Here is a 26,064-nt window from a genome sequence, read left to right as displayed (position 1 = left end):
TATCAATATAAATAAAAATAATTAATAAATGTTATTTTAAAACGAGACCATATAATATTTATATAACTTAATTTCCTAATGAATAATGTAATTTTTGCATGGAAACTACGCATTTAAAAGATTTACTTCTTCAATTGTAGAGATAAGATTGTCAAGACCAAATAAAAAACCTTCTTCGTGATTCCCTTGTTCCCATGGTTTTCTATGTGTCAGCCGATGTCCATTCGGTAATTCTCGTGTTTTAGCGAAATCGATCAACCAAACGCCAACTTTATCATTATCGTAAATCATGAAAATACTACTACCAATTATCTGAAAAATAAATAACATTATATATTATATTTTTTCAATTATATTTGCTTTCTCTTATAAATGAGATTTATATCCTTTTTAAATATTTTTTATATTTTTTATTAATATAAAATTCTTTTGAGCAATTGCTTTTAAACGATATTATATTGCTTAAATGAAAAGTAGTATATACCTCGTGAGTTTTGAAATATTCAGATATTTCAATCTTTGAACGTAAATTCTTCAGGCGTGCAAGTAATTTTTCACGCGTAATCTTACATGTTCCAAGAAATAGCTTCATAGTGTCGAGCACTTCTTGATGTGACTTTACTTTTTTTAGATCAGTGATGGGTGGGCCACCAGGTAATTTCATAGCTTCGATTCTAAATCCGTGGCTACAGGTTGAGCTCTGTTGCTCACGGAACTGCATGTATCGCAATTTAGTCACGGCACGTTGCTCATGTTCCTGCATGGTCGGCGCATTCGGATCAACAGCGATCATCTTCTGATATAGATCCGGTCTAGCTGTTGTCTTCGACACTTCGGATTCCAGGAATGTTCTCGTGCCCATTTTAATGTCCATTACATGCGGATCATTGAAACCGAACAATAAATCCTGTAGCTCGATGAAAGTATCACCTTTATATTCCACTTCTCTATAGTATCTAAATATAAAAATAAAAAAATTTCAAATTGAAAAGATAAATATAATTCTTCGAAATTTTTTAAAATTAAAAAAATATTTAAAATTAAAAATGTTTAAATAATTACGAAATACTAAAAAAATATTTATTTAAAAATAAATTATTTATTTACCTTGGTATACAATCTCGCAATTCTTTATCTTTGCTAAGAGCTTCGTAAACCATTCTTTCCGTATTTTCTGCTCCTCCTGTTTTTCTTTTCCAAACTGTTCCAGGTCCAGCGGGAGCAAAGCCATCCGGATGCCCAGATAATTGAAACCAAGATTTTAATCTATTTTTTAATAATACGTCACTGGCCGGTGCTGTTAAATCCAAAGCATTCTGCAAGAAAAAGAAATAGGAAATAAACTTTGATTTCTTCATTTCATATATAATTGTGAATTTCAAAATAATCAAAATTGAAGTTAATTAAAGTTGAAGATATCAAAATCACATATTTAAAAAATAAAAATAGAAATGTTTGAATTACAATTATAAAAATTAATAAAATCTATAAATATATATTTCTTCTTTTTAATATTTTCTTTTTTTCTTTTCAAATATACAATGTCCAAAAATTCGAGTTTAATTCTATTTTTATAAATTAAAAAATTTTATGATTTCATCTTCATTATTATTCGCATAAACTATACAATTAATTATCTATTAAAAAAATAAAATATATTTTTTTTAATATCGATATCATTCATTTTTAATATTTATTATAAAAATTATAATTTAAAATATATTTATAATCATATAATTTAAATTTCTATTCAAACTTTATAAAAAATTTATAAAATAAAACTTTTTATATTAATAATAAATAATAATATTGCAGAAATCAAGAGAAGAAAAGATCTATACCAATGCTAAAAATTTCAACGATAGATCCTCTTCTGGCATAGTGGTATCGGAAAGGACCAGTGGGAATTGTTCCATTTTTTGTATCGTGGTTGGGTCATTAGATAATTTGGTAAGGGCCCCGGTAGAGCTAGAGCCGACACTATTAGACCGATTCGAACCCATAGATGTGCCCCTTCGCCATTGACGGAAGGCGCTATAGGTACTGCTTGATGAAGCATCTTTTTGCTTTCGATGCTCTTTATGGTTCGAGTTATGATTCAGTCTTGTTTGCTCCTTACTCGAGGCCTGTAACCAAAAAAATCTACTAAGAATTTAATCCAATCGATGTGATCCTTAATTAATATTGCTACGTGATAAAGAAATAAAAGAAATCGATTCATCGTTTATTTTTTTAACAATTTGAATTGATGAAGAGAAAAATAAATATTTCATTTGTAAAACATATGTAACAATTATATAATGTTTTTTTTTTACCATTTCCAAATAGAATAAAAATTTTAAAATGAAAAAAAAATAAAAGTAAATATTTATTTATGAATTATATTAAATATCAAATAATAAATATAATTGATAGTTATATAAAATTATTTAAAAGTTATTTTATTAAGTTTATTTGTATTATTTGTATTTGTATTAAATGTTAATAAGAATAAACAAAAATATATGCATTCTTTTTAATGAAAATTAAACAAAAAAAGTTTTTTAAAGATAAATGATATTAGCCGATTATTTTTCCTTTATACATTTCCTTTATATAAAATAAGATTAAGAAAGTAAATTATTTATGCAACGAAAAATATATCAAATTATTTTGCAATTTGCAAATAAGGAAGATGTTTTATAAACGTAATGCTTGCGCATGCACGTGGTCTACGGTATGCAACAAATCGAAATCCGTCGGCAAGAGTAATTTAATTAAGTTTAGTGAATCGCGAGCGGCTCGTGCTAATTGGTGCATTGTGGTCGTGATCCTTAATCCGATTATAATGAGTCACGTGTGTTTCTTGAACAAAGTATCAAGTCAATTACAATTGGCAACAGTTGAATGGTTGTCGCCCAATGGAACGTTCGTATAATTGTGCATAAATTGAGACGATGAACACGAAAGGTGTACAATGTGCGCAGATTGTAAATTTGAAGCAAATATATAGTTAAATAGAATGAATTTTTTATTTTGGGAACGATACAATTTCTTAAAATTTTTCGAATAATTTGTATTCGATGATGCGTTATTAAAAAATTAGAAATTTATCAGAATCATTTATTTTTTTGCCAAGCAAGATATCTTGACGAAGTTATTTTAGGTTATGCTATGACAGCTGAACTTTTGATCTTTATTCATTACCACAGAGATCAATTATCGAACTAAACAATATCGTATAACGATTAAATAATAAGAATTACAAGAATCCATTCAAGATGTTGATAATTTTTCTTTAATTAAAAAAAACATTAATGATTTCATATCAGATTTTTAATTCGGATTTAGAAAAACACATTGTTAATACCAAGAAGAGTATAGTTCGAGCCGGTAATTTATCGTGATATTCGATTTCGTGATACGCCATTCATTTTAATTTAACCGACAAGGTTCGAACGTGAGGACTCGCGAAATCATGCTTCGCAATTTCTCGGCACGTGATTTCACATCGCATTAGCAATATATGTTGATGATACATCAAATTAATCATTTATTTTATATCGATACAATATGAATTTATATTTTAGCTGTTATTGCATATAAACTTCTTAGTTTCATAAATGTGCAAGTTTTTTTTTTTTTTATTAATTGAGTAAAGAAAAAAAATCTTGATCATTTTACTACAATATAGACTATTGTATCGTATTGTACTATACATAGAAATCAGAGAAGATCAAATTTTATTTGTGTTACAAGAATTATTATCAAATTGTATCAAAAAATATAAAAAGTATATGATAGATTATTTATATAAATGTAATGTATTTTAAAATATTTTTTTTATAAATTTGTAATATTTAATAACATCCTACATTTCGAAGAAAATATCTTGCAACAATATAAGGAAAAAAAATAATACGTAAAATAGTTGTGCAACGACCAATATTTACTATTGAAAAATAGCATAAAAAACATTTCAATTATTTTAATGTAAATAGATATACGAATTCCATATATGTGATGGTTTTTTTTTGTGATGTGCATTATTATATCTTATAATTTTATTTTCTCGAATAAAAGTGTTTTTAAGAAAAATTTTTTTACAAAAATGTTTTCTTGTGGAACACTATTTCAAGATATTTTATATTCTTTTTAACGTTCGATCGATAATATGTATGTATATTTATAAATAACTATGATATACCATTCTTAATTTTTTTTTTTTTCTTTTTTTTTTTGCGTTCTTTTTCGGAATCCTTTTTCCGATATTTTTCAAATTAAAAAAAATTATTTTTTCTATTCTGCCGAATAATTTAATACCGAATGTCGAAACGGAACATTTCAACAGTTTTTTCATTACACTTTTTCGCATTTCAATCAATTTTCATTCTTACAAAACCCACGAGTTTCGATAAACGTATATATATAAATATCACCGGGTACAAAAAGATCGTACGATCGTTCGATCGTGGTGTCCTCAGAGAGAGCCGATAGAAGAGTTCACGATACGTTTACGGGCACAGGTGACTATTTATATTCGATGTACGATCGCGATCGATCCAATGCTGATAATCACGGCACGCTTCGGATAAAATATGTGAGGAATGTATAACGAGCTGTCTTCGATGCAAATGTCGGCACATAACAGGTAAAACACCTCTGGAGGAACGTTTTTTTTTTTTTTAATCAAAGGGAAAGATCGAAAGTTGCGCGTTACAGAGAGATCAATTGATTATCCTCAAAATTCCACCGTTTTACCATTCGTTTCTTTTTTTCTTTTTTTTTTTCATTTTAAATCATTGCGATTAATTTATACATTCGCGTTGAAATGGAAGAAACGAATGGTCGTCGTAAAAAGAACAAATTGTATTCGAAATTGAAATATACGGGTATGCTAATTTTAAATGATAATTTACCAATGATAATTTTAATTTAACGAGTCGGAGGAACGGGTAATTGGGTCAATAATTTATTCTAAATTTTTAAAAAGGTTCTACGCGAACTATCGATTATTGGTGTTATTAGAGCAATAATTAGATGGAATATTTTTAAACATTGATATCAATAATTATTTAAAAAATTTTCAAATATTATCAGAAAAAAATCATTTTAATCCTAAAAAAAAATTATTTTATTCCTAAAATTATCTTATTATCTTTGATACTTCGATTTCAATTAATATAAATTTCGTTCCTTATAATTTTTTTTGTTTTTTTTTTAAACATCGATATCAACAATATTCGAATTATTTAAAAATTTTTCAAATATTATCAGATATAAAAAAAAATCATTTTAACCCTAAAATTTCCTTATTATCTTTGATACTTCGATTTCAATTAATATAAATTTCGTTCCTTATAATTTTTTTTTTTTAAACATCGATATCAATAATATTCGAATTATTTAAAAAATTTTCAAATATTATCAGATATAAAAAAAAATCATTTTAATCCTAAAATTTCCTTATTATCTTTGATACTTCGATTTCAATTAATATAAATTTCGTTCCTTATAATTTTTTTTTTTAAATATCGATAATATTCGAATTATTTAAAAAATTTTCAAATATTATCAGATATAAAAAAAAATCATTTTAACCCTAAAATTTCCTTATTATCTTTGATACTTCGATTCCAATATATAAATATTCGAATTATTTAAAAAATTTTCAAATATTATCAGATATAAAAAAAAATTATTTTAACCCTAAAATTTTTTGATATCATCTTTGATACTTCGATTTCAATTAATATAAATTTCGTTCCTTATAATTTTTTTTTTTTTGTTCGAGATGAAAAAAAGTGATCGAAAAGGAACGAATTTCTCTCTATTTTGACAAATGTGTCGAACAATAAATTACGCGCCTACGTCTTAGCCTTCGGAAGCATAGTCGCAAAAACGAGGAAAAAGAAGCTTGTAACTTGTTTTGTAAGTAGAGTCGTGTTTTACGGAGCATTGACGTCACTGGTGTATTCAGATTGCATTGTTGCAGATAAGTTTCAATCTAGCACCGTTCCAATTTTAACGTTTAGCGACGAGAATCATGGGATAAAAGCAGATTCACTCCGAATTATACCTGATTATACAAATTTTCAAGAGAAATAATGTACGCTCGTAATTGGCAGTTCATCTTTGATAAATCTTCTAATCGTCTCTGAATATTTATAAAGTTCGAATATTATTAAATTTTTTTCAAACAAATCATTCCTTTTTATCCTCGAAGACGATCGATTTTTTTTTTATAACATTAATACTTAAATACTTAAATACTTAAAAAAAAAAAAATACTTGATACTTCTGCAAATAATTTAAAAAAAAAATCAACTTAACGATACAACATTTCGTCAAATATAAATTTAACAAATTCAATAATGCAGAGTAGTTTGATTAAACTTTGTAAGCAATTCATATTAAATGCCGTCAAATATAGACTTTTACACGTGTAACAAGAATTAAGTGTGCGAACAAGATTTCCTCATTTTTTTAATACGTTATCGACAATATAAATAGACGTCCTTTTTCAACAAGTCAAATTAATTATTATAACAGGTTCGACGAACGAATTGTCAAACGTGATGCAAAAAAAAAAAAAAAAAAGAAAAAAAAAAAGTTGCGTACGAAAAAAAAATTTGTCCTCGATAAAACGACGAAATTTTGACCCAAACTAAATTCCAGTCAGCAACGACAATGACCTCGAGAGTACGAGTGCGTCAATGCGCGAACGAAAACGATTTGATAAAAAGTGCGACCGTGGCTCCATTTTGCAAAAAATAAGGCGAATTGTTGTTACATAATGGAAGGTAGTTCTTTATTTCTTTCTTCTTCTTCTTCTTCTTCTTTTTTTTTTTTTTTTTTTTATATTACGATTGTACAAAGATTAATGTTCCTTTTTTCACAAGTGAAATCGATTGATATTTAATTATTTCGTTATTTTTTTTCTTCAAGCCTCGTTCGTACAACAAGATTTTCCCAATGATGTAATTGACTATTTATTACACTTGAAATTGAAATTCTTCCGTGACGCATTTATAATGTTTTTTCTTGAAATGTTCTTTCTTTAAATATTTATAATCTTCTCTTCCCCTCCCCTCCCCCCCCCCCTTCCTTTTTTATCGACTTAATCGAGAGAGCGAGATAACAGTTATAGATTTTTTTTTAGCGTAACAAAAATTTAAAATAATATTCATAGTGTTTCGAAATATCAAGTATTATTCAAGTATCTTTATTAAAAAAAATAGTTTATTAAAAAAAATCGAACGAATGAAGAGATAATTATTTCCGTTTTTTAAAAAAAGAGAGAAAAGAAAACAGAAATGCAAGATAAAAAAAAAGGGACTAAACGAAAAAAAAAAAAAGAAAAGAACAAAAAATTATGTCGTGAGAATAAGAAATGTAAAGAAAAGCCAGAAAGTCAGTTTCTCCATTAAAATGACACGGAAATTAAATACCAGAACGACGTCAATGACATAATGCACATGTAAATATATATATATATGTATATATATATATGTATGTATATGTATATATATATGTATATATGTATATATATATACACTTGTGCATATAGTTTAAACAAATGAGGGCTCTAAAATGTCGATCAATGATCCCCCACAAACCTGACCCTACAGGAAAAAAACAATTTATAAATTAAGCATGATTTTATATATATGTTCTATCGTGTCGATAGAAAGCTATTCGATCACGTGTTTATACCTTTCAATCGTACCAGTTGTACACACGCGAACCGTTAACTTGTTTATTTTTTTTTTAACTTCCCATTTATAACATTATATTTCAAAATTCATTTCTACGTGATCTTTCCGTGTTATTTAAAAAAAAAAAAAAAAACTTTAAAATCGTAAATAAAAATTGTACGATCTTCCTCATTGCGTTTATATCTTTCATTAATTTTAAATATATATTATTACATAATCGATTCGAGAGCAATAATTGTTTATCGATAAAATCATTATCTATCTGAGATTAATCTCGTCGAATAAATTGATTTTCTTATTTTTTTTTTCCTCTCTCGAAAGATCCCAACGTTCAACTCGAAGAGATTAATTAAGCGGTTAATACGATGTTTTGTTGGATAATTAATAAAGGAAAAAGATATATACACAAACGAGTCGATTATAAGGAGAAGAAAAAAATTAAATATTAACCAATTAATAATTTAATTTGTTGAAACTTTGACCCGTTATTAAAAGTATACGTATAATAAATCACCCATAAAAATCACATCTTGATAGCATTAATTAATAGTATTTAATTTCTTAACTTATTTCCTATTTTTCTTCCTCCATCATTCACAGTTTCACAGTTTTGCAATTCATTAAAAGATTCTACACGAATTTCAAAATGAATCATCATTATTATTTACGGTTGTTTATAAATACAAAATAATGTTAAATTCACAAAGGTCGTGCTAAAAATATAACGACACGATCTACGTGTGCCTATATATATATATATATATGTATCTAATTAATGACTCGATTAACATAAATAATTTCAGGAAAAAAAATCAAGTAGCAAGATCTCTCGTATCGATCATCCTCATAATATCATGCGCGCACTGAGAGACTTTTAATTTTTTTTCATCTCGATCATTGCTCCTTCTCTTTTTGTTTACTCATTTTAAAAATCGAGTGAAAGAAAACGTTTCTCGACTTGATCACTCGTTGCCATTCCATTTTCTTTCTTTCGCTAGATGGAGCACCAAGTTTTTAAATAATACGTCTAGAGACATCTATACGCATCGCTTAAAATGCTTGCAAAGGACGATACCTGATTATTAACCTTTTGCTCTCCAACGGTGACTCTCTATATATTATATAGTATATACCACTCTATAGTCACCACTCTATATAGTATATATATATATATATATATATATATTATAATAATATTAACGGTACTTGCTCTCCAACGCTGACTTTCCGGCACCATTTGGATTGATGCGGTAAATATTATTATAATATATTATAGTAATTATATATATAATATATAATTATATATATATAATTATTTATATAATATTATATATACTATAATATTAATATATATATATATTATATATAATATTATATATAGTATTATTATAATATATATATTATATATATACACTCGAGTTAACGCCGTAACTCCAGCGGTGACTCTCCGGCACCACTGGGATTGTTGCGGCGACTTGAACGGCGACAATATTTATTTACGTTTGATTTTTTTAGAATATCGCTTCCTAAATATAGCTTCCTAAGCTCTTTACGTATAATCTTATGAGATGTAATCTTATCTTATGAGACCACCGAATGCGCATGTCTGGAGTTGCTGGTTCGACCGAGCGAAACAGGCCTGGAGTGCAAAGGGTTAAATATTTTAATCAATGTAATTAGCACGTCGCGAATAAAACGCGAATAAAAATTGGCAAAGCAAATTTTTCTTTAATTTCGTTCTCGATATTTCTAACTTTAATCAATTCCATTCCATCGACCGTGCATGCGTCAAAAAACTGTGTCACAGTATGCCTCCAGCTACTTCTCAATCTTTGTGTCGGGACGCCTCTTTAAAGAGATCGATTGATCGATTTAATAAAAAAAAAAGAAATATTTATGCTACGAAAACTAAGGAAATATTATTTTCTCATAAAATATTATAACTTCGTGATCACGTTTGAGGTAATTTATATCTATGGAATAATAACAAACGAAAATTTAACAACCCATTAAATAGACAGATATCGAATGGATTCGGTTATTCTTGGCAAACTTGTTCTGATTTGATTATTATACATCTATTATGTGGTTATAGTATCCATTACAAAATCCGAAAATTCTTATCGAGAGAAACATCAGAATGGATTTTTATATTACAATTTTATTAGGAATAAACTGTTAATTAGTTGTTAGGAATAACACGCAAAAATAGCTAAAGCGAAGCCGTGTCTCGTATTTCATATAGTTATTAGAATTACTACATTCTCTTTGATTGACGTCGTCTATTACGTAGCAAAAGTATGCACCTTGATTTCTTAGTGGCGTATTCACGTTCGTATCACGCGAAACTTATCGATTTAACAGCGTAAAGGATAAGAAAAGATGCCAGAATTCGACTTAATAATAATAAATAAAGATAATAAAATCTCTTTTTGACAGTCTCTCGACATTTACTTTTCATTGAACTTCAGATTAAAGGGATTAAAGAGAAATTAGAATTTAATCTTGATATATATAATGAAATTTATATATCTTCGAATTTGAAGTATCATATTCTTATCTATCTTTTGTCGTAACGAAATTCACGAAAAATTGGCAAAAAAAAAAAAAATCTTATCGATCAACTGGAAATCTCATCGATTAAAAATTGCATCCGTGGAAAAAAACCACGGAACGAAAATACTTGAAAAATACAATCAGTCGTGAAACATTACAACTGCTTTGTGCAATTTATTATTTTTCAAGAAAGAGAAAGATTGCTTGCATTTTTCCTGTTTTTAAAAAATTTTTCCTTTATCGATTCTAAATTGGCTTATATCAAGGATAGAATAACAATTCTCAATTTGTTACGAGGGATAACATCTTCCTTTGGAACGTTCTATATTGAGATAATCGAGTAAACTGTATATAAAATGATCTGACTGTATACATAAATTTTGATCGATCGATTATATCGATGAGTGTTTGTGATCGAAAATTTAATTAAATTTTCTTGGATTTTAGAAGCTGTTCAGTATCAAATATCGTGCTAAATTCGATCACATGTTGTTACGCTATTAAAACTTGTTCTTATTTTTTTTTTTTTTTTTTTTTTTTTTTTTTNTTTTTTTTTTTTTTTTTATTATTACATTTAAATCATTCTGCAGATATGCACTTTGTTCTATTTCCTGTGACACTAGGTTACACGAAGCGTATCTTTCACGTCATAGGAATTATTTTATACCATATTCACGTGTATACGAGGCACGAATACGTTTTAACGTCGGCTACTAAGCTAATGCGACTACTAGAAAATCGGGTTTATAATTTTAAATAAAGTTAATGAATTTTGAAGAATTTTTGTTGTTTGTAACGATTGAAAAAAATTCTTTGAATCGTATCCTTTTATGAATATTTAAAAATAAATTAAAAATAAATTAAAGAAAAATATTTAAAAATATAAAATATATAAAAATAATAAAAATTTGGATCGAGTGGATAGAAATTATTTTTTTTCTTTTTAATTTAAATTTCTCTCCTATCTGTTCAAATTTATTACTTATTATTATCGTTACAATTAGAGATATGCCATATATACAATGGAACGAGCATGCGTTGTATTTCTTTTTTGCTATTTCGTAAAATCATTCGAGTACGTGACTTTTCAAGTTGGTATAAAACTTTTATGTAGAAATCAAATAGTATTTATCAAATAATTTACATTTATACGTTTTCACACAGATAATTTGATAATTATTTGAAGTACTTTATATTCAACGAGTAATTAATTGCTCTCCACCGCATATTTTCATATTTTATAAACATCATTTTATACATGCGTTATCGGAACGAGGTATGTATTTGGTCCATGAAATGGATCACGTAGCATACCTTCTCGAAATTGCATAGTGTATACAATGTCTCTACTGTATGTTCAAATATTCCATTATTCTCTTTCAATTTATAACAAGCAATTATAATTTTCAATTTAACAATGAATAGAAATTTCAGATTAGAATTTTAATAGTCACGAATATTTATCATTATTTCATTTTCAAACTTATTACAAAAATAATCAGATTAAAATAAAAAAAAATATTGCATTAAATTTTCGATTATGTCATGATTCAAAATTTAATATGAAAATATTAAGCATGGATCTATATATCCCAGCTATGCAATAAGTAAACAAGAGCAAGTTTAATTGAAATTTGTCGATGATTTATTTCAACAGGACAGGCGAAACGAGTAACAAGTAACATTTCATTGAATTACATTATTCCCACATTTGAGCTGATAATTTATGAATTCGATACTTTTATCCTTTCTTTTTCGACTTAATACATCGTCAAATAAGTTGCACGAACTCGATGATTTAACATGTTCCCTGTTCCAGATATAAAGGGATCCTTGAATTTGTCATCGAGCACCGCCTTGAATTTATTCATCATCTGCTTTCGTCGAAGGTCGAAGGTCGAGTCTGTGTTCAAAAGTGTTTCGAAAGTCAAATTCGATCTTTTTTTGATTAAAATATTTCTCCGAGTCGAGTCGAGATATATCAAATTCAATCGATATTATTTACATTAAATACGTACATTTAAAGGTTATAAAGCGATATTTCGAAGCGATATTTCGAATAATAATCGAACGACGATATTTTAAAGTCGAGTATATAACTAACGGGTGAAGATAGATTTTAATAAAAGTAGATTTTTTTAAACGCTTCACCTAACCTAAAACGTCGAACGTTTTAAATTAGTTATGGGATTTTAATTTGGAGTTGTGCGAAAGAGTAGCAGACTAAAAATACAAGACCGGTTCACAGCCTAATTTTATTCTTAGCAAAAGTATAATTTATTTGCCCAGACATACGTTTAACAGGTGCATTAGAGGGAATAAATATTTCTCGAGTAAACGTTATAACGTATTTAATTCAAAATAATTTTTGGTCAAAATTATTTAATTTTACGTTTTAAATAAAATATAAAATGAATTAACTTAAACGTTGTAAATTGTATCTACAATACACAGACAATTGATGTACGAAACAAATACCGTGAAAGGAAAAATAACGGCAAATCGAAAAATGGAACGATGTTACCGTTAACGGCGTCCTCCGTATGCATACGTATTAAATATATATCAAGAAACAATGATTTCCACAATGATTAACATCGTTGAAACTACATCCTATAATAGAGCTCAATGATCTTTATTTGGAACAAATTTTTTCAATTATTGATGCTTTTAATTCATGACTGCTTTATTTTTTTCTTCTTGATTTTTAAAAATGGCTCTAATCGATAAATATACAAATGATTAAAAAAACATAAATGAATACTGAACTTGACTATTATCATTTGTAAATTATGCATGCATAAGTGTCTCTTGTGTCATACAACACGTGTAGAGTAGTAAATGATATGTTAAAGAAATGAATAACATTTTGCAAATTTAAAACTAGAATACACGTTAAATAATATTTCTCAATTTAATGTTCTATAATAAAATGAGAGAAAAAATATTTAAGAAAAGTAATAGTAATATAATACATTAAAAATGAGATATTTTTTTTTGCAATTGATTATTTTTAATAAAATCTATCTTTAATTAAATTCTATCTATTTTATGTCTATTCGCTTTATTTGTACATTTTTTTTATTGTTGCACCGTTTAAATAATTTTAGAACCATTTTAAATATTTAAAGATTATTACAAAGCTCTGCATATAATCAAATTCAACAATACAATAAATACGAAATATTTACAACAAAATTATTTTATTATCTGTTAAAGATAATGTTATAAATAGTCGAAGGACCGTATATCTATATAAATATTCTACTGCAGTTTACGCATCATCGAAGTTTCTCGTATTTCGAGTGAATTTCTATTTCTAACGTGTTCGCATCTTGAATTAATAGATTAAAATAATCAACAAGAATATAATTTTTGACACACGTACCTTGTTGAAGTGAGCTTGCAGAAGCCGCTCATACTGATCAGCAGCACGGAGACAGAGTCTCGTGGTGAATGCTTCCATTCGTGCTGGTAAAGGCGCGTGGCAAACACTGCTTGACATTATTCCTCTCTTCGAGCTGGCACTCCTCCGGAACACGTACGCACAATGTATACAAATAAAATCGTCACTCGCTATGAACGGAGGGACGCACTTAAATCTCGATGTTCATTTAAAAGTAAGCTAACCTCAATCGACGCTCACGAGTTCATCTTAGGCGTGGCTTCCGATACTCATTTTATCATAATCTTTAACGATGATTTCCAAACTAATTCTCTCCCACTTGAATAAATTTCTTATTATTATTCTTTTCTTTTATTACTCGAATATTCAGAGACGCCGTTTTCGAATATTCTTTCACATCAACATAAACTGATGCTATTTCACGTGGTATTTTCGATTGGAAGCTATCTTTGAAAGTATAAATTCGATTTTTTGAATTTTATGTTACTTTCATCCAGATCGCATGTCTTATCAATAGAAATAACGAAGCACTGAATATTCGGACAATATTATTCAATTAGATCAATTTGTATCTGTAGAAAAACTTCACAGTGAAAACTTCGATAGCTTCGAAACGCGATTGAAGAAGCGTGTGAAACCGTCGATATTGCGCATGCGCTATAGAGACTAACTACCCCACAAAGGAAATTATAAGACGTTGATTCTGATTGGTAGGATTGAGTTTTTGTCAACGAATTAATAATCGTTTTTTCGTTTCCGCGTGAATATGAAAATGCAAGAAATAAAACAACGATTACCTGCCACTTCTCGCTTTCTCAATGCATACTGAGCAGCGGAGAGAGTTACATGTAGTTTTATCGTCTGAACGCTCCCCCTCCATGTCGTGTCGACGTCCGATTCTCGTTCGTGCAGTTGTTACATGTATAGTATACTCTGAAACCAGAATGGATAGGGCCATTATTCGGGTCATAACCCCTTTTTACAGGATTATTCGAAAATTATCATATAATGTACTTTAGAATGTTTCATTAAAATCTGAATAATTAAAATTTTTAGAAGTAGAAATTTACATTAATTCTTTTTATTATCTATGATTTTTAAATGGAAAAATGAATTCCTGATAGAAGTTATTCGATTTGGCATTAAGAAATAAAATTTATAATAATAAAAGTATTTATTATTTAAATCAATGAAATTATTGAATTTATTCAATAATAATTATTCAATCAATAATATTTATTCATCAAAGAATTATTTTTTCTCAATGGGAAAATTAATTTTTAATCTGTTTGAGCGATAACAATAATATTCTTATCTTTCGTGTTAAATTGCACCGTAATTATCATTCATATTAATTTTTTCCTCCTCGTTAATCGTTTCACGAATAAAATTTTTGTCAACTGTCAGAATGATTGAATAAATATTTTAAAATTCAAAATTAACATAAAATATATGAAAAATTTGCATTAAAAAAAAATTACTTTTGTTAGCCATAACACATCCTTGAATTAAAATTTTATTAAAAATTTAATAAAATTAATTACATATTACTTAGCAATTTAAAAATGTAAGTAAGTATGATTTATATTGACAAATATCAAATAATTCATTTTAAAATAAAATTAAAATAAAAATTTTTTTTTTAGATAAGAAGTTGGATAAGAAGTGGTTAAGAAGTTTAAACTTTGTATTATTTATAAAAGTTCAATGGTGCCACTTACAGTGACAAGGTTGTAAATAAATCAAGAGATAACGGCACTTATTGCGTTGTGCTAAGTAATCATCATCTTTTTGTCCATATCAATTTCCTGAAACGGTATTTCATTAGAAATATTAATTTAACTAGAAATATATATCATTGTCCATTCCACAATGAAACAAACAATGATTTATCTTTCACAATGTATTATAACAAGATTACTATATATACAGAAAAGATAACCATTAAAGATAACTATATACAAGGAATAAGAAACGGTACTTTACACAGAATTTCTTGTAATCTTTAGATTTAATATCTTAGTTATGCATGTTTCTCTTTAGTTTATTCAAGGTCTAGGATCGAAGGAAAGGATTTATGAATCATTCAACAGTTTGCAACGAATGTTTTGCGACGTGTTGCCATTATTAAAAAATTTTTAAAACACACATTGCTCTACTTTTTAATTTTCGATCATTCTTAACTCGATTCATCTTTGCCTCAAGATATCAAAGGAAACAAATCATTCATATTATCACAAGTTTCCTCGCAGCATGATAAAAATTCATCTTATCTACCATATGAATTTCAATATGTTTTTTACATGCATACGTATATTAATTATTTTAAATGTAATCGTAAAATTTACTTTAAAGTTCATTGGTGCCAAAAATAAAGATTAATTTAAACGCGTCTGTTGTAGATAAAGTTTCATTTTGGTTAGTTTTTTTATAATCATTATGGTTATGATCTGTCACTCGGGGCGCTTCTCGACAATTTAATTTTACACCGTTCTACTCTACTCCGCTCGGCTTAAAGAGACGTTTCTGCTGACGTAAAAATCTTGCCGAGGTGAAAGTCGGTGGCGTGCGACAGTTATTCAGATTCATCGTGGGACTTCGAAAACGGAAAGAACGTAGAAAGAAATTCCTGGTATGCCTCTTCGTTAATAGAGAATATAACCCACATAAATCTCGACCTGTTTCTCTCTCTGTTACATTTCTGAAACAATTTTAATTTTTTCATCGATTAAATTTTAAAAATGATTTCCTTCCTTTCTTATAATTGAAAAATTGAAAAAAAGAAATGTATTTAAATTAAAATTAGAAATTTTTTCATTGATTAAATTTCAAAAATGTAATAAGATATTTCATCTAAGATAAAATGTTTATTTCTTCTGAAGGAGCGTGGAGTTTCCTTGAGGTAAAATCCGAAGAAAGATTGCATCAATTCCGCATCATCCACGTTTATACAGCTGTTACTACTCTCGTTAATCACTCGTTGCTTTTGTGTGTATTGCTACCCTATAAACAAAAAAGGACCTATATCGAGGTTTTACTTTAAGAAATGTTATAAATTATTTAATAATAATAGTAATAATAATATCATTCGATCGTTTAATTTTCTTACTTTGTTTCATACAGATGTTTTGAAGATACGAAGAAAAATTCCATTGCTGTGAAATAAGACGAAATACGAAGAAACGAAGAGATGAAAAACTGAATTTCTGAAACATTTTTGTAATCGCGAAAAAGACAAATCACGTGAAAATCACGCGAAGAAAGTACAAAGTGTTATACAACCTGGTCGATTTGGTAATAATAATGTGATAAAAAAGGATTGACGTCATAATTTAGTAGTTACGTCACTCTTGACGATACCCTTTTCAAAATTTGAATCGGTTATCTCGAACGATATAAAGAACATGAAGGAAGAAAAAGTGAGAACTTCACTAAAAGAAATCATTTTAGAATAAACGTGATAGCACGGAGCATGAGATACGTTCTTCACTTCACTTCTCGTATATTTATATTCCAGGTGTGTTTATTTAATTTCCTAGAAGAATAAAAAAAGCAAAAAGATATTTACAAATCGCTATAATTCACCAAGAAATTTATTCATTGTTTTATTATTTGTTCTATGCTAAAATTATACCAATGTCGTATGTTAATTAACCGTCATAAAACGATATTTCAGGATGTAATAGACAAATAAATATTTGCCTATTATCACGCACTTCTCCATTGTTTGTTAATATTTCAAATTAATAAAAATAGCCGGCAGTTTTCTCACAAGAAGAGAGGAAAAAAAAATAGTTAATTCCCTATTCTATTATGAGTATACTAAATTGCATAAGAGAGTTTTAACATTATCTATTTTAATTTTTCAACACAGACGACATTTCTACCGTTATTATTCATACGAATAATGTGCATGAACTTGTTTTCAAGAACGCATAATCGAGACCGTATGCCCGGATGTTGTCGTATGACGTAGATATCCCGTTTAAAAAACTCAATGAAAAGAAATAAGCTTTCCAACGTATACAGATATGTTGTGTATTCGAAATTTCACAAACTACTTTCTCCTATTTTATTTCGTATAGATGTTTTGAAGATACGAAGAAAAATTCCATTGCTATGAAATAACACGAAATACGAAGAAATAGAGAGATAAAAAACTGAATTTCTGCGTGAAAATCACGTGAAGAAAGTACGTGTTACACCTAACCTAAATTTCTCCTAAATTTATAACTGTGACTTCTCCTAAATTTATTAATAATTTGATTAATAATTAAAATATTAATAATTATTATTAAAATCATTTATTAATAAATTTATTAATATAAATTATTAACTGTGACACGATGAACGTTTTATATATATATATATATATTTTTATTTTGATTCGTTGATTTCAATTTTTATATTTCAATGCTATGAGTCTAAACTTAATTCACTTTATTCACAAACATTCGCTGTTGAGAATTGTTTTGTATCTATTTGCAATATAATCTCATGAATGTTGAAGCACGACCGATAATCAAACAGGAAAAGGACTTTTGCAATGCGCACCGATGAGTAGACGCGATGAATGCGATTAGTCACGCCATGTTTGTCGTTGCCCAGTAATTTACGTACAGTCCAGAAGGAAGAGGACGATGCCGTTTCGCTCTTCGATCATCCTTTGATCAAACTCATTTCAAGAATTAACTTAATTAATATCATTAAGTTCGTTAAGAGGGGTTTAATAAGAGAATCGATTTTATCGATTTAGGATTATATATTTTCACTTGATAATTTCGTAATAAACTTTGTATTTATAATATGAATTCTTAAGAGATGTTTCGTTATCATTTTCTCTCAAATATCTTTTCGTTAATGGAAAATTACCTGCGGATAATCAATAATACTGCTTCGACGAGCAACTCATTGTTACGAATTATTTTTCAAATAAAATATTAGAAAACGATCGAATCTATTGTGTAATATTTTATAAAAATTAAATTTGGAATTTCTCGTTAACGTTATCATTTTCTTTCAAACATATCTTTTCGTTAATGGAAAATTACCTGCGGATAATCAATAATACTGCTTCGACAATGAGTGCAGTAACGAATGTTACGAATTATTGTTCAAATAAAAAATATTAGAAAACGATCGAGCCTATTGTATAATAATATTTTATATATAATATTTTTAAATTAAATTTAAAATTTTTTATTTTATATATAATAATATAAATTAAATTTGGAATTTCTCGTTAACGATTTTTCGTTCGTTCAATAATGTGAAAAAATATTACAGAGAAGAAATCTTCGAGAGAATTGTTTATTTAGATTATTTTTTACCCGATTAAAGAAGCTTTATCGAGCAAATTCTTTCAGTTTTTTGTTGATTTGACGTCGCCATTTATTATTTCCGTTTTCAATCCCACGTTTGATCGCGACTCTCAATTACGATTTCCAAAAGGTAGATGATCGTGATTCGATTCCCCCCCCCCCTTTTTTTATGCTTTGCATATTCGTGGCGTGAGCATGATTCATTGTATTGCGTAAAAAAGAGCGAGACATTACCTTCGTTTCCCGATGACGCTGTCTCTTGATTCCTTTTTTTTTTTTTTTGACAAAGCATCTTGCACCAAGAATATTATTCATTCGAGTTCCCGTGGCGGCACTCTTCCGTGGGAACGATCCACAGACGGAGGAAGAAAAGCTGTCATAAATTATAAATCGATGGTCTCTTTTTTTTTTTTTTGTTCGTCGATTAATTCCTTCTTCCGTTCCTTTGTTTGAATTTCGCGCGATAATAATGTTATCATCATTTCAACGAATCAATTGTATCCCTAAATAATTTTGAATTCTTCTTGATCCTCAATATGAAAAAAAAACTTGCGGTTTCTTTATATTTCTACGGATAAAATGATTTAAAAATTATTCTTTATGGTTAAACGTTAATAATAATAAACAAAGAAATTTGATTAATTTTTACTTTTATTTTTCGAATTTATACGAAATACAAAAATTCTTCGATCTCGTTATTACTCATTATTACTATAAAAAATATTTTAATTGCGTTAAATGTGTGAAAAGTAAACTTTAAATGTATAGTAATATCTCTAAATAAAAAGGAAAAAAAAAAAATGTTATATTTTTATATAGAAAAAAAAATAAGTAATAAATTACGAATGCGGAATTACTATAAACTCGCGAAAAGAAAAAACTCCTTACTCCTCTTATTTACATATATTTCACTAAAAAAAAAAAAAAAAAAAAAAAAAAAAAAAAAAAAAAAAAAAAAAAAACTAATTTGCAATTTCATGTATTTCTAATTGATAAAAGTAATGTATGCATATGCGTTTTCGTCACGTGATTGCATTTGCGGTTTAGAAACGGATGCCATTATGCATAATCCTTTATTGCCAATAAAGTACAATACGATCAATAGATAATAAATGGTTCTTAGAGCTTCTCAAATAAAGAATAAATGTATATTTAATGAATTTCTGTTTGTAAATCAATATATACGTTATTTATTTTTTTTTTTCAACTTTTAAGAATGCGAATGTTTTATTATTTAAAACATTTTTTTCTTTCCCCGCATTCCCCTCCCCCCTCCTCTCCCTCTTCCCGCCCCGCTCCTTTTTTTTTCATCATCATAAAAAATTTATTCGACATTATTTGATACGTACGAAAATTTTGCCCGCCCCTTGTCATATAAATTTTCAAAAATTTACAAGTCACATCGCGTTTAAAATTAACAGTTTACGTCACGCGTATTATGTAATTGTACTTAAAAGCGCGGATCCAAATACACGCATAAATTACAATACACGAATGTGAGATTAGTAAGTAAATAAGTATAAAAAAAAAAAAAATTTTTTTTAATACAATCGTGGTGAAATGCCGAAGAGTGAAAATGAAAAGGAGAAATATAGAAAAAGATCGTTGTAAAAAAAAATAAATTACACTAAAATTATTGAAAGACTGATTTACTTATCGATAAAAAAAAAAAATAAGTAAATTTGCATAAAGTGTGGATAAATTAAAAAAAATTTATCACCCATTATTGTTTCAAGTTAGATGCAACAAGTGCAATAATTAACTTATTAACTGTGTTATCCTATTTTTTTAAAAGCTTTTTTTTTTTTACCTAAATTGTGTCGTAAAAGCGATAATAAGTATAATATAACTCGCCACTTGAACTTGAAAAAATTCACGACGAGTATATTCGTTATATACGCAGATGCAACGGATTGAAAAACGAGTTACAGATGAAATGGATAAAACGATAATAGATCGTCGATAGATCGATATTTTTGCTTTAAATAAATAAAAAAAAAAAAAAAAAAAAAAAAAAAAACGATCACGTACAAATTTCGAAATGAGATCGATAAAAATTTTCGACGAGAAAATAGATCGATCGTAGAAAAGAGAAAAAGAAAAAAAAATCACTAAATAATAAGTAATATTGATAATTGATGACATATTGGTAATTAAAAAAAATATAAACATATCTTATTTACGTGTCACGCCACGTTTACGATGGACGTCATGTACATTTTCAGATAAGAAAGAAGGAAGGAAAATCAGGAAAGATAATAAATTTACGAGCATTGTGATTCTCTAACAGGTCATCTCTCTGCGATCTCTTCTATAAGAAATTATTTTATTATAAGAAGAAATTGATATGTTAAATTTAAAAAAAAAAAATTATGATAAATATATATATTTTAATATTTCATCTTTGTCATTATCGTGCAATTAATTTTTTTCCATTAATCCTTATCATATTATATGTACAAAAAATTATATCAATAAATTATATCGTGTCTCATGACGTAATTGCAATTTTATTTCTTTTTCTTTCCCGTTAAAATTAGAATATATGGAAGGCAAACGTTTGCCATGCATCGTATCATTCCCATTATCACGACCGCGATTTTTTTCTTTCTCTTTCTCTCTTTCTCTCCTTTTTTTTTTTCTTTTTTTTCCTGCCATTCGTAAATTAAATTCGTAATATCGTAAGCTCATTCATGTTGCCATTGCACTGCGACCCGATTATACTCCGCGCGATCGTATCGTTACACAATTATAAATTATTATTCCACTTTTTATAACTATTTAATTCATGATTCATAATTCACTCTATTGATTATCTAATGAGAAGGACGGATGCGTCGATTATTTCTTATGGAAGAAAAACTCATTAGCATCTTGTTAACCTTAAAGATGCTTTCTTATTCGTTCTTTATTTATTATTCTATTAATAGAGCGAAAGGAAGAACTATTTGAAATTCAATTCTCGATCTCTGTCAATCGAGTTTAATAAGAACAAATGTGACAATATCAGTCAAAATCATAACAAGCATTGCATTTCACGTGAAACTTCGTGCTAAAGGGAATGGGATCCATAAATAAGTCCAATTGTGGACTCAACATCTATTATGTAAAGTCGTGCTCGTTTTATTTGCGCTAAGATTTTAGTAGATTGAGCAACCTTGAGATACTTCCACTCTTATTAACCCTTTGATACGCAGCCTGTTACATACACGCTATTAGTAAATCCACTTGTCGAATAAAATTTCGTGACTCATGTTCTTCCACCACGTGAACGTTACATGGATTTTTCACAGCGCATGCGCGACTTCGGTTATTTCGGTGATGTGTCAAAAGAAAAGAAAAGAAAAGAAAAGAAAAGAAAAACAACAACAACCTTGCGATCGAGCTGAGGAATTTTAATCTACAATTCTTTGTAGGTTTCTTCTTTCTAAGCTAATATTATTTAGATTTAATCGTCTTTGGAAAGGAATCGTTTGACGTAACGACGAAATAATGTTATTCATTGTGGTGAACAGAACCGATACAAAAATACGAATCAACCTTTGCAATTATAGTAATGTCGATTGACGTCTTGTTGATACATTTTATGTGAGCTTAAAGTTAATGAAATATGTGTGATATGTATTATTAAATTATCGTCATACTTATATAATTTGAATTACAAATATTATTAGAAATTATAATGTGTATATTTCTAGAAAACTTTTTCCTCGATTCGAAATAACAGGAAATAATAATGTACATTAATCTGATAATGAAATCTAAGGAAAGTCATAACGGTAAATGTAGCAATGTGTTATTCAAAATATTAAATGTTCATATCGATGGAAGAGATAACTTTGATCAATCAACTTTGCGGTTGAAAATATTTGTGGTTGAAAATTTTGTGATATTCGTTTCATAAATATGTGTCATTGAAGCGTATTTTCAAACGTTAAAGTTATTATCAAAGTTATTATCAGTTTATTTGTTAAATTGGTAGAAGTCTTAATAGAGATGTGAAGTATCACCAATCAACGTACTTCTCTGCTAATTCTTAATAATTTCAATTCTTACTGACTTTACGTAAATATATAAATATATAAATTGGTTATATCGTTGATTAAAATTATTTAAATATTTCGTAGATAATTAATTTCTTAAGTTTAAAAGAATTATAAGATGGAAATTAAATTTAACAAAATCATTTTCAAAATCTGAAAATGAAACGTGAAAGAAAGAGTGAAATGCAATTTTTAAATAAAAATAATGAGAAAAATAAATAAACACATATATTAATATGCATAGTAGATATATACAAATTCCATAAAGATATATTATGCAATTTAAAAGAATCTAAAAAGAAGAATTTTTTTTTAATTTTACATTTAACAATAACTAATAATAATTTTTTAAATGATAATTTATTAAATTTTTTGTTTTAACGCAAAAGAAAATAAATGTGTGAAAAAGAAAATAAATGTTCTCCCTTGAATGTCTATATTCAAAACGAAATATTTGCTATCTGTTGACGCAAGCAATATAAGTTTGCAAAGAAAGTAACGTGTTCGCATTCAGCACATTACTGCAAATATTTAGTCACTTGCAACTGTAGTATTTAGTAATTTCTTTTTGTATTGTAAAAATTATTAGCAAAAGATATTAATATTTAATAAAAGAATATTTCATTGAAAATTTGATGCTTGATAAAATTTCAAAAAATTTATAGAACTATTAGTTTTATATAAATAACATAAATAACTTATTCATATAAGGAAATTATACAATTCAATGTTAATATATTAAAATAATAATATATTTCAATGTTAATTGTCAGAACTTTTTAGTTTATGTTTTAAAATGTGAATGATATATTATTTTCATTAAACCATTGCGAATATATAATTAATTAATGAATAATTTTCAACAATTATTATGTCAATCCATATATACATATATACACATACTTTTTAGAATAAAATGATACATATTGATATATATAATTTAATTTTTCAATTTCTTTATAAAAAAATTTTCTTAGAAAGCTAATATCAATAAGCGAAAAATACACAAAATTGGATGAAATCACACAAAAAATTAAAAAATACAAAAACAATAAATATTTTATATTTTATGTAAAGAAATTATTATTCATACATTGAATTGTAATAATAAATTAATTCCGATCGAGAATTTTTTTTTTTTTCTAAAGAGTGACCAATAGTAAAATTGAACTAGATCACGTTTATTTTTAAAATATTGCATCTATTCGATGTAATCTTGATTTTCTCGAGGTTAAGACACATAACCGGATTTCATTAAACGAATTTTTACATTTAAAAAGAAAAAAGTCACTTTTTGTTCGAAATTGTTTGCTTTTTCATAATGTGTAAATGTTATTTATCTCAATAATTTACGCTTTCAACATTTTAGCATTGAGAGAATCGATCGCTCAAAAATATTAATCAAATAAAGGAAAAATACTATAAATCGTCGATGTATCGAAAAAAGAAAAGACTCGATATTAATCGATATAAACCGTCTCGAGTAAATCAATGACATGGCATCGATTTTCTCGATTGTCAATGAAGATCGCGGTCGATGACACGGAACAAAACAAGATGATCGCATCGAGAATCGATATTAACGATACTGCATAGAGAAGCGATTCCGTGACCTTCGTTTTCGCATAGAAGAAAAATGAGAGAAACAGAAAGAACTCGATAAATTCAAATCGTTGGAGATACAAGTATCCTCGATTTTATCGCTGGTTGGTGAACGAATTTCGTGCGTCATTACTGTGTGTATATGTTACCATGATATTTCTTTTTCGAGCGTGGCCGAAATAATAAGAAAGCAATAATGTTAAAAAGATTACAAGGCAAATATGATTATAGTTCTGCGTAATTTCTTCTGTATTTTTTTTTTCGATTTTGTTTATTATTTATGTTAAGAGCTTTTTATAACCTCTTCACATCGCAATTCCTTTCAATTTTTCTTAGAATAATTTTTCTATCATACTGGATTAAATTTCTTTTCTTCTTATAGATCCCAGCTCTTCTTTCCAGTTTTAGCGTGTCATAAGAAGCTTTCTTACCTCATCTCCGGTGTTGGCGAATGCTGGTCCCACGGGTCTCTTGCTGGGGCCCATGGGATATGCGGAACAGCGGGGTGCGGAGATATGCGAACGCGGAGGTCACCATTGACGCAAATCCATTTGACGGTCACGTGACCGGCCGCACCAACCTGAACACAATGCGCGCGGACGCCACGACAGCACCACCTTTCATCAAATCCTCTCCTCCGCTCCTGTTTGCAACCGTAAATACACAGTGAGAACAATTATATAAAACTCGATCCACCTACGAAAATAATATGCAATTAAAGAGTTAAGGATCAATCGTTTATCGAATGCCAATCAAAATACATACCTGCGTGATATTTCCTTTTTCTATTGTTGAATTTCTCTGAATTATCATCCATTTCAAAGATATATTTTCGACAGCGAACATCTGTCTTAATATAAATATAAAATTCGATAAAAATTTTTTAATTATCAATATGAATTTTTTATTACAATATATTTATCTCTATTTTAAGTACCATATGATAGATTTATTCATTTAATGTCTTTGATAGAAGATATTACATGAACGGAATAGTTATAAATTAATAAAACCGAAGTTAATAAAACATTTTAGATATAACTATATATGAATTTGTGGAATTAATCTTACAGTAATTTCCAGAAGAAAATTATTGGATAATTAATATGCATTTTCAATAAATTCAAAAATTTTTTCATAATATTATTAATATTTTATTAATATTAGAGATTAATTTTTCAACATTTAAACTTAGAATTTTATCGTTAATAATCATGAAATTGATGCAATATTAATTTTCAAATAATAAACAAAAATTATATTTCTCAACTGTTATTTCACAACTTATCAGCATTCTATTCAGTCAGATTATACTTCAATATAATAGATGAGGATCGTTATTCTATGTGCTTAAACTGTTACAACATCCGCAAAGAATTTTTTAAGAAGGTGTATTATTAATTTCTTAAATTTATTTTTTTTAAAATATTCTTGTTCTG

The 26,064-nt window shown here is 27.5% G+C and overlaps 1 protein-coding gene and 1 long non-coding RNA gene across 3 annotated transcripts; one reads left to right on the top strand and one right to left on the bottom strand.

Moving 5' to 3' along the window:
- On the bottom strand, window positions 1-25,402 carry LOC122720685 (inositol-trisphosphate 3-kinase homolog). 2 transcript variants are annotated; one of them, XM_043947525.1, is made up of 7 exons: window positions 16,008-16,127; window positions 15,381-15,467; window positions 13,642-14,592; window positions 1,842-2,126; window positions 1,108-1,316; window positions 485-956; window positions 1-312 (listed from the first exon to the last, which is right to left on the bottom strand). In XM_043947525.1, exons 3-7 carry the CDS (start codon window positions 13,756-13,758, stop codon window positions 106-108), a joined length of 1,290 nt encoding a protein of 429 aa, XP_043803460.1. In that variant the 5' UTR covers window positions 13,759-14,592; window positions 15,381-15,467; window positions 16,008-16,127; the 3' UTR covers window positions 1-105. The 2 variants fall into 2 exon arrangements, with proteins under 2 accessions (XP_043803460.1, XP_043803467.1); XM_043947532.1 differs by lacking the exons at window positions 15,381-15,467; window positions 16,008-16,127 and adding an exon at window positions 25,057-25,402.
- LOC122720696 lies at window positions 15,292-18,008 on the top strand. The gene is made up of 4 exons (XR_006347799.1): window positions 15,292-15,435; window positions 16,062-16,291; window positions 16,542-16,690; window positions 16,783-18,008. It is a non-coding gene; the product is annotated as an uncharacterized LOC122720696 (long non-coding RNA).
- Window positions 25,403-26,064: the final 662 nt, after the last annotated feature.

Source organism: Apis laboriosa, unplaced genomic scaffold, assembly GCF_014066325.1.
Source record: "Apis laboriosa isolate Shangri-la unplaced genomic scaffold, ASM1406632v1 scaffold105_cov147, whole genome shotgun sequence".
In the NCBI taxonomy this organism is placed as follows: Eukaryota; Metazoa; Arthropoda; class Insecta; order Hymenoptera; family Apidae; genus Apis; species Apis laboriosa.
Note: the sequence above shows the minus strand (reverse complement) of the source record. Positions and strands in the feature narration are given on the sequence as shown.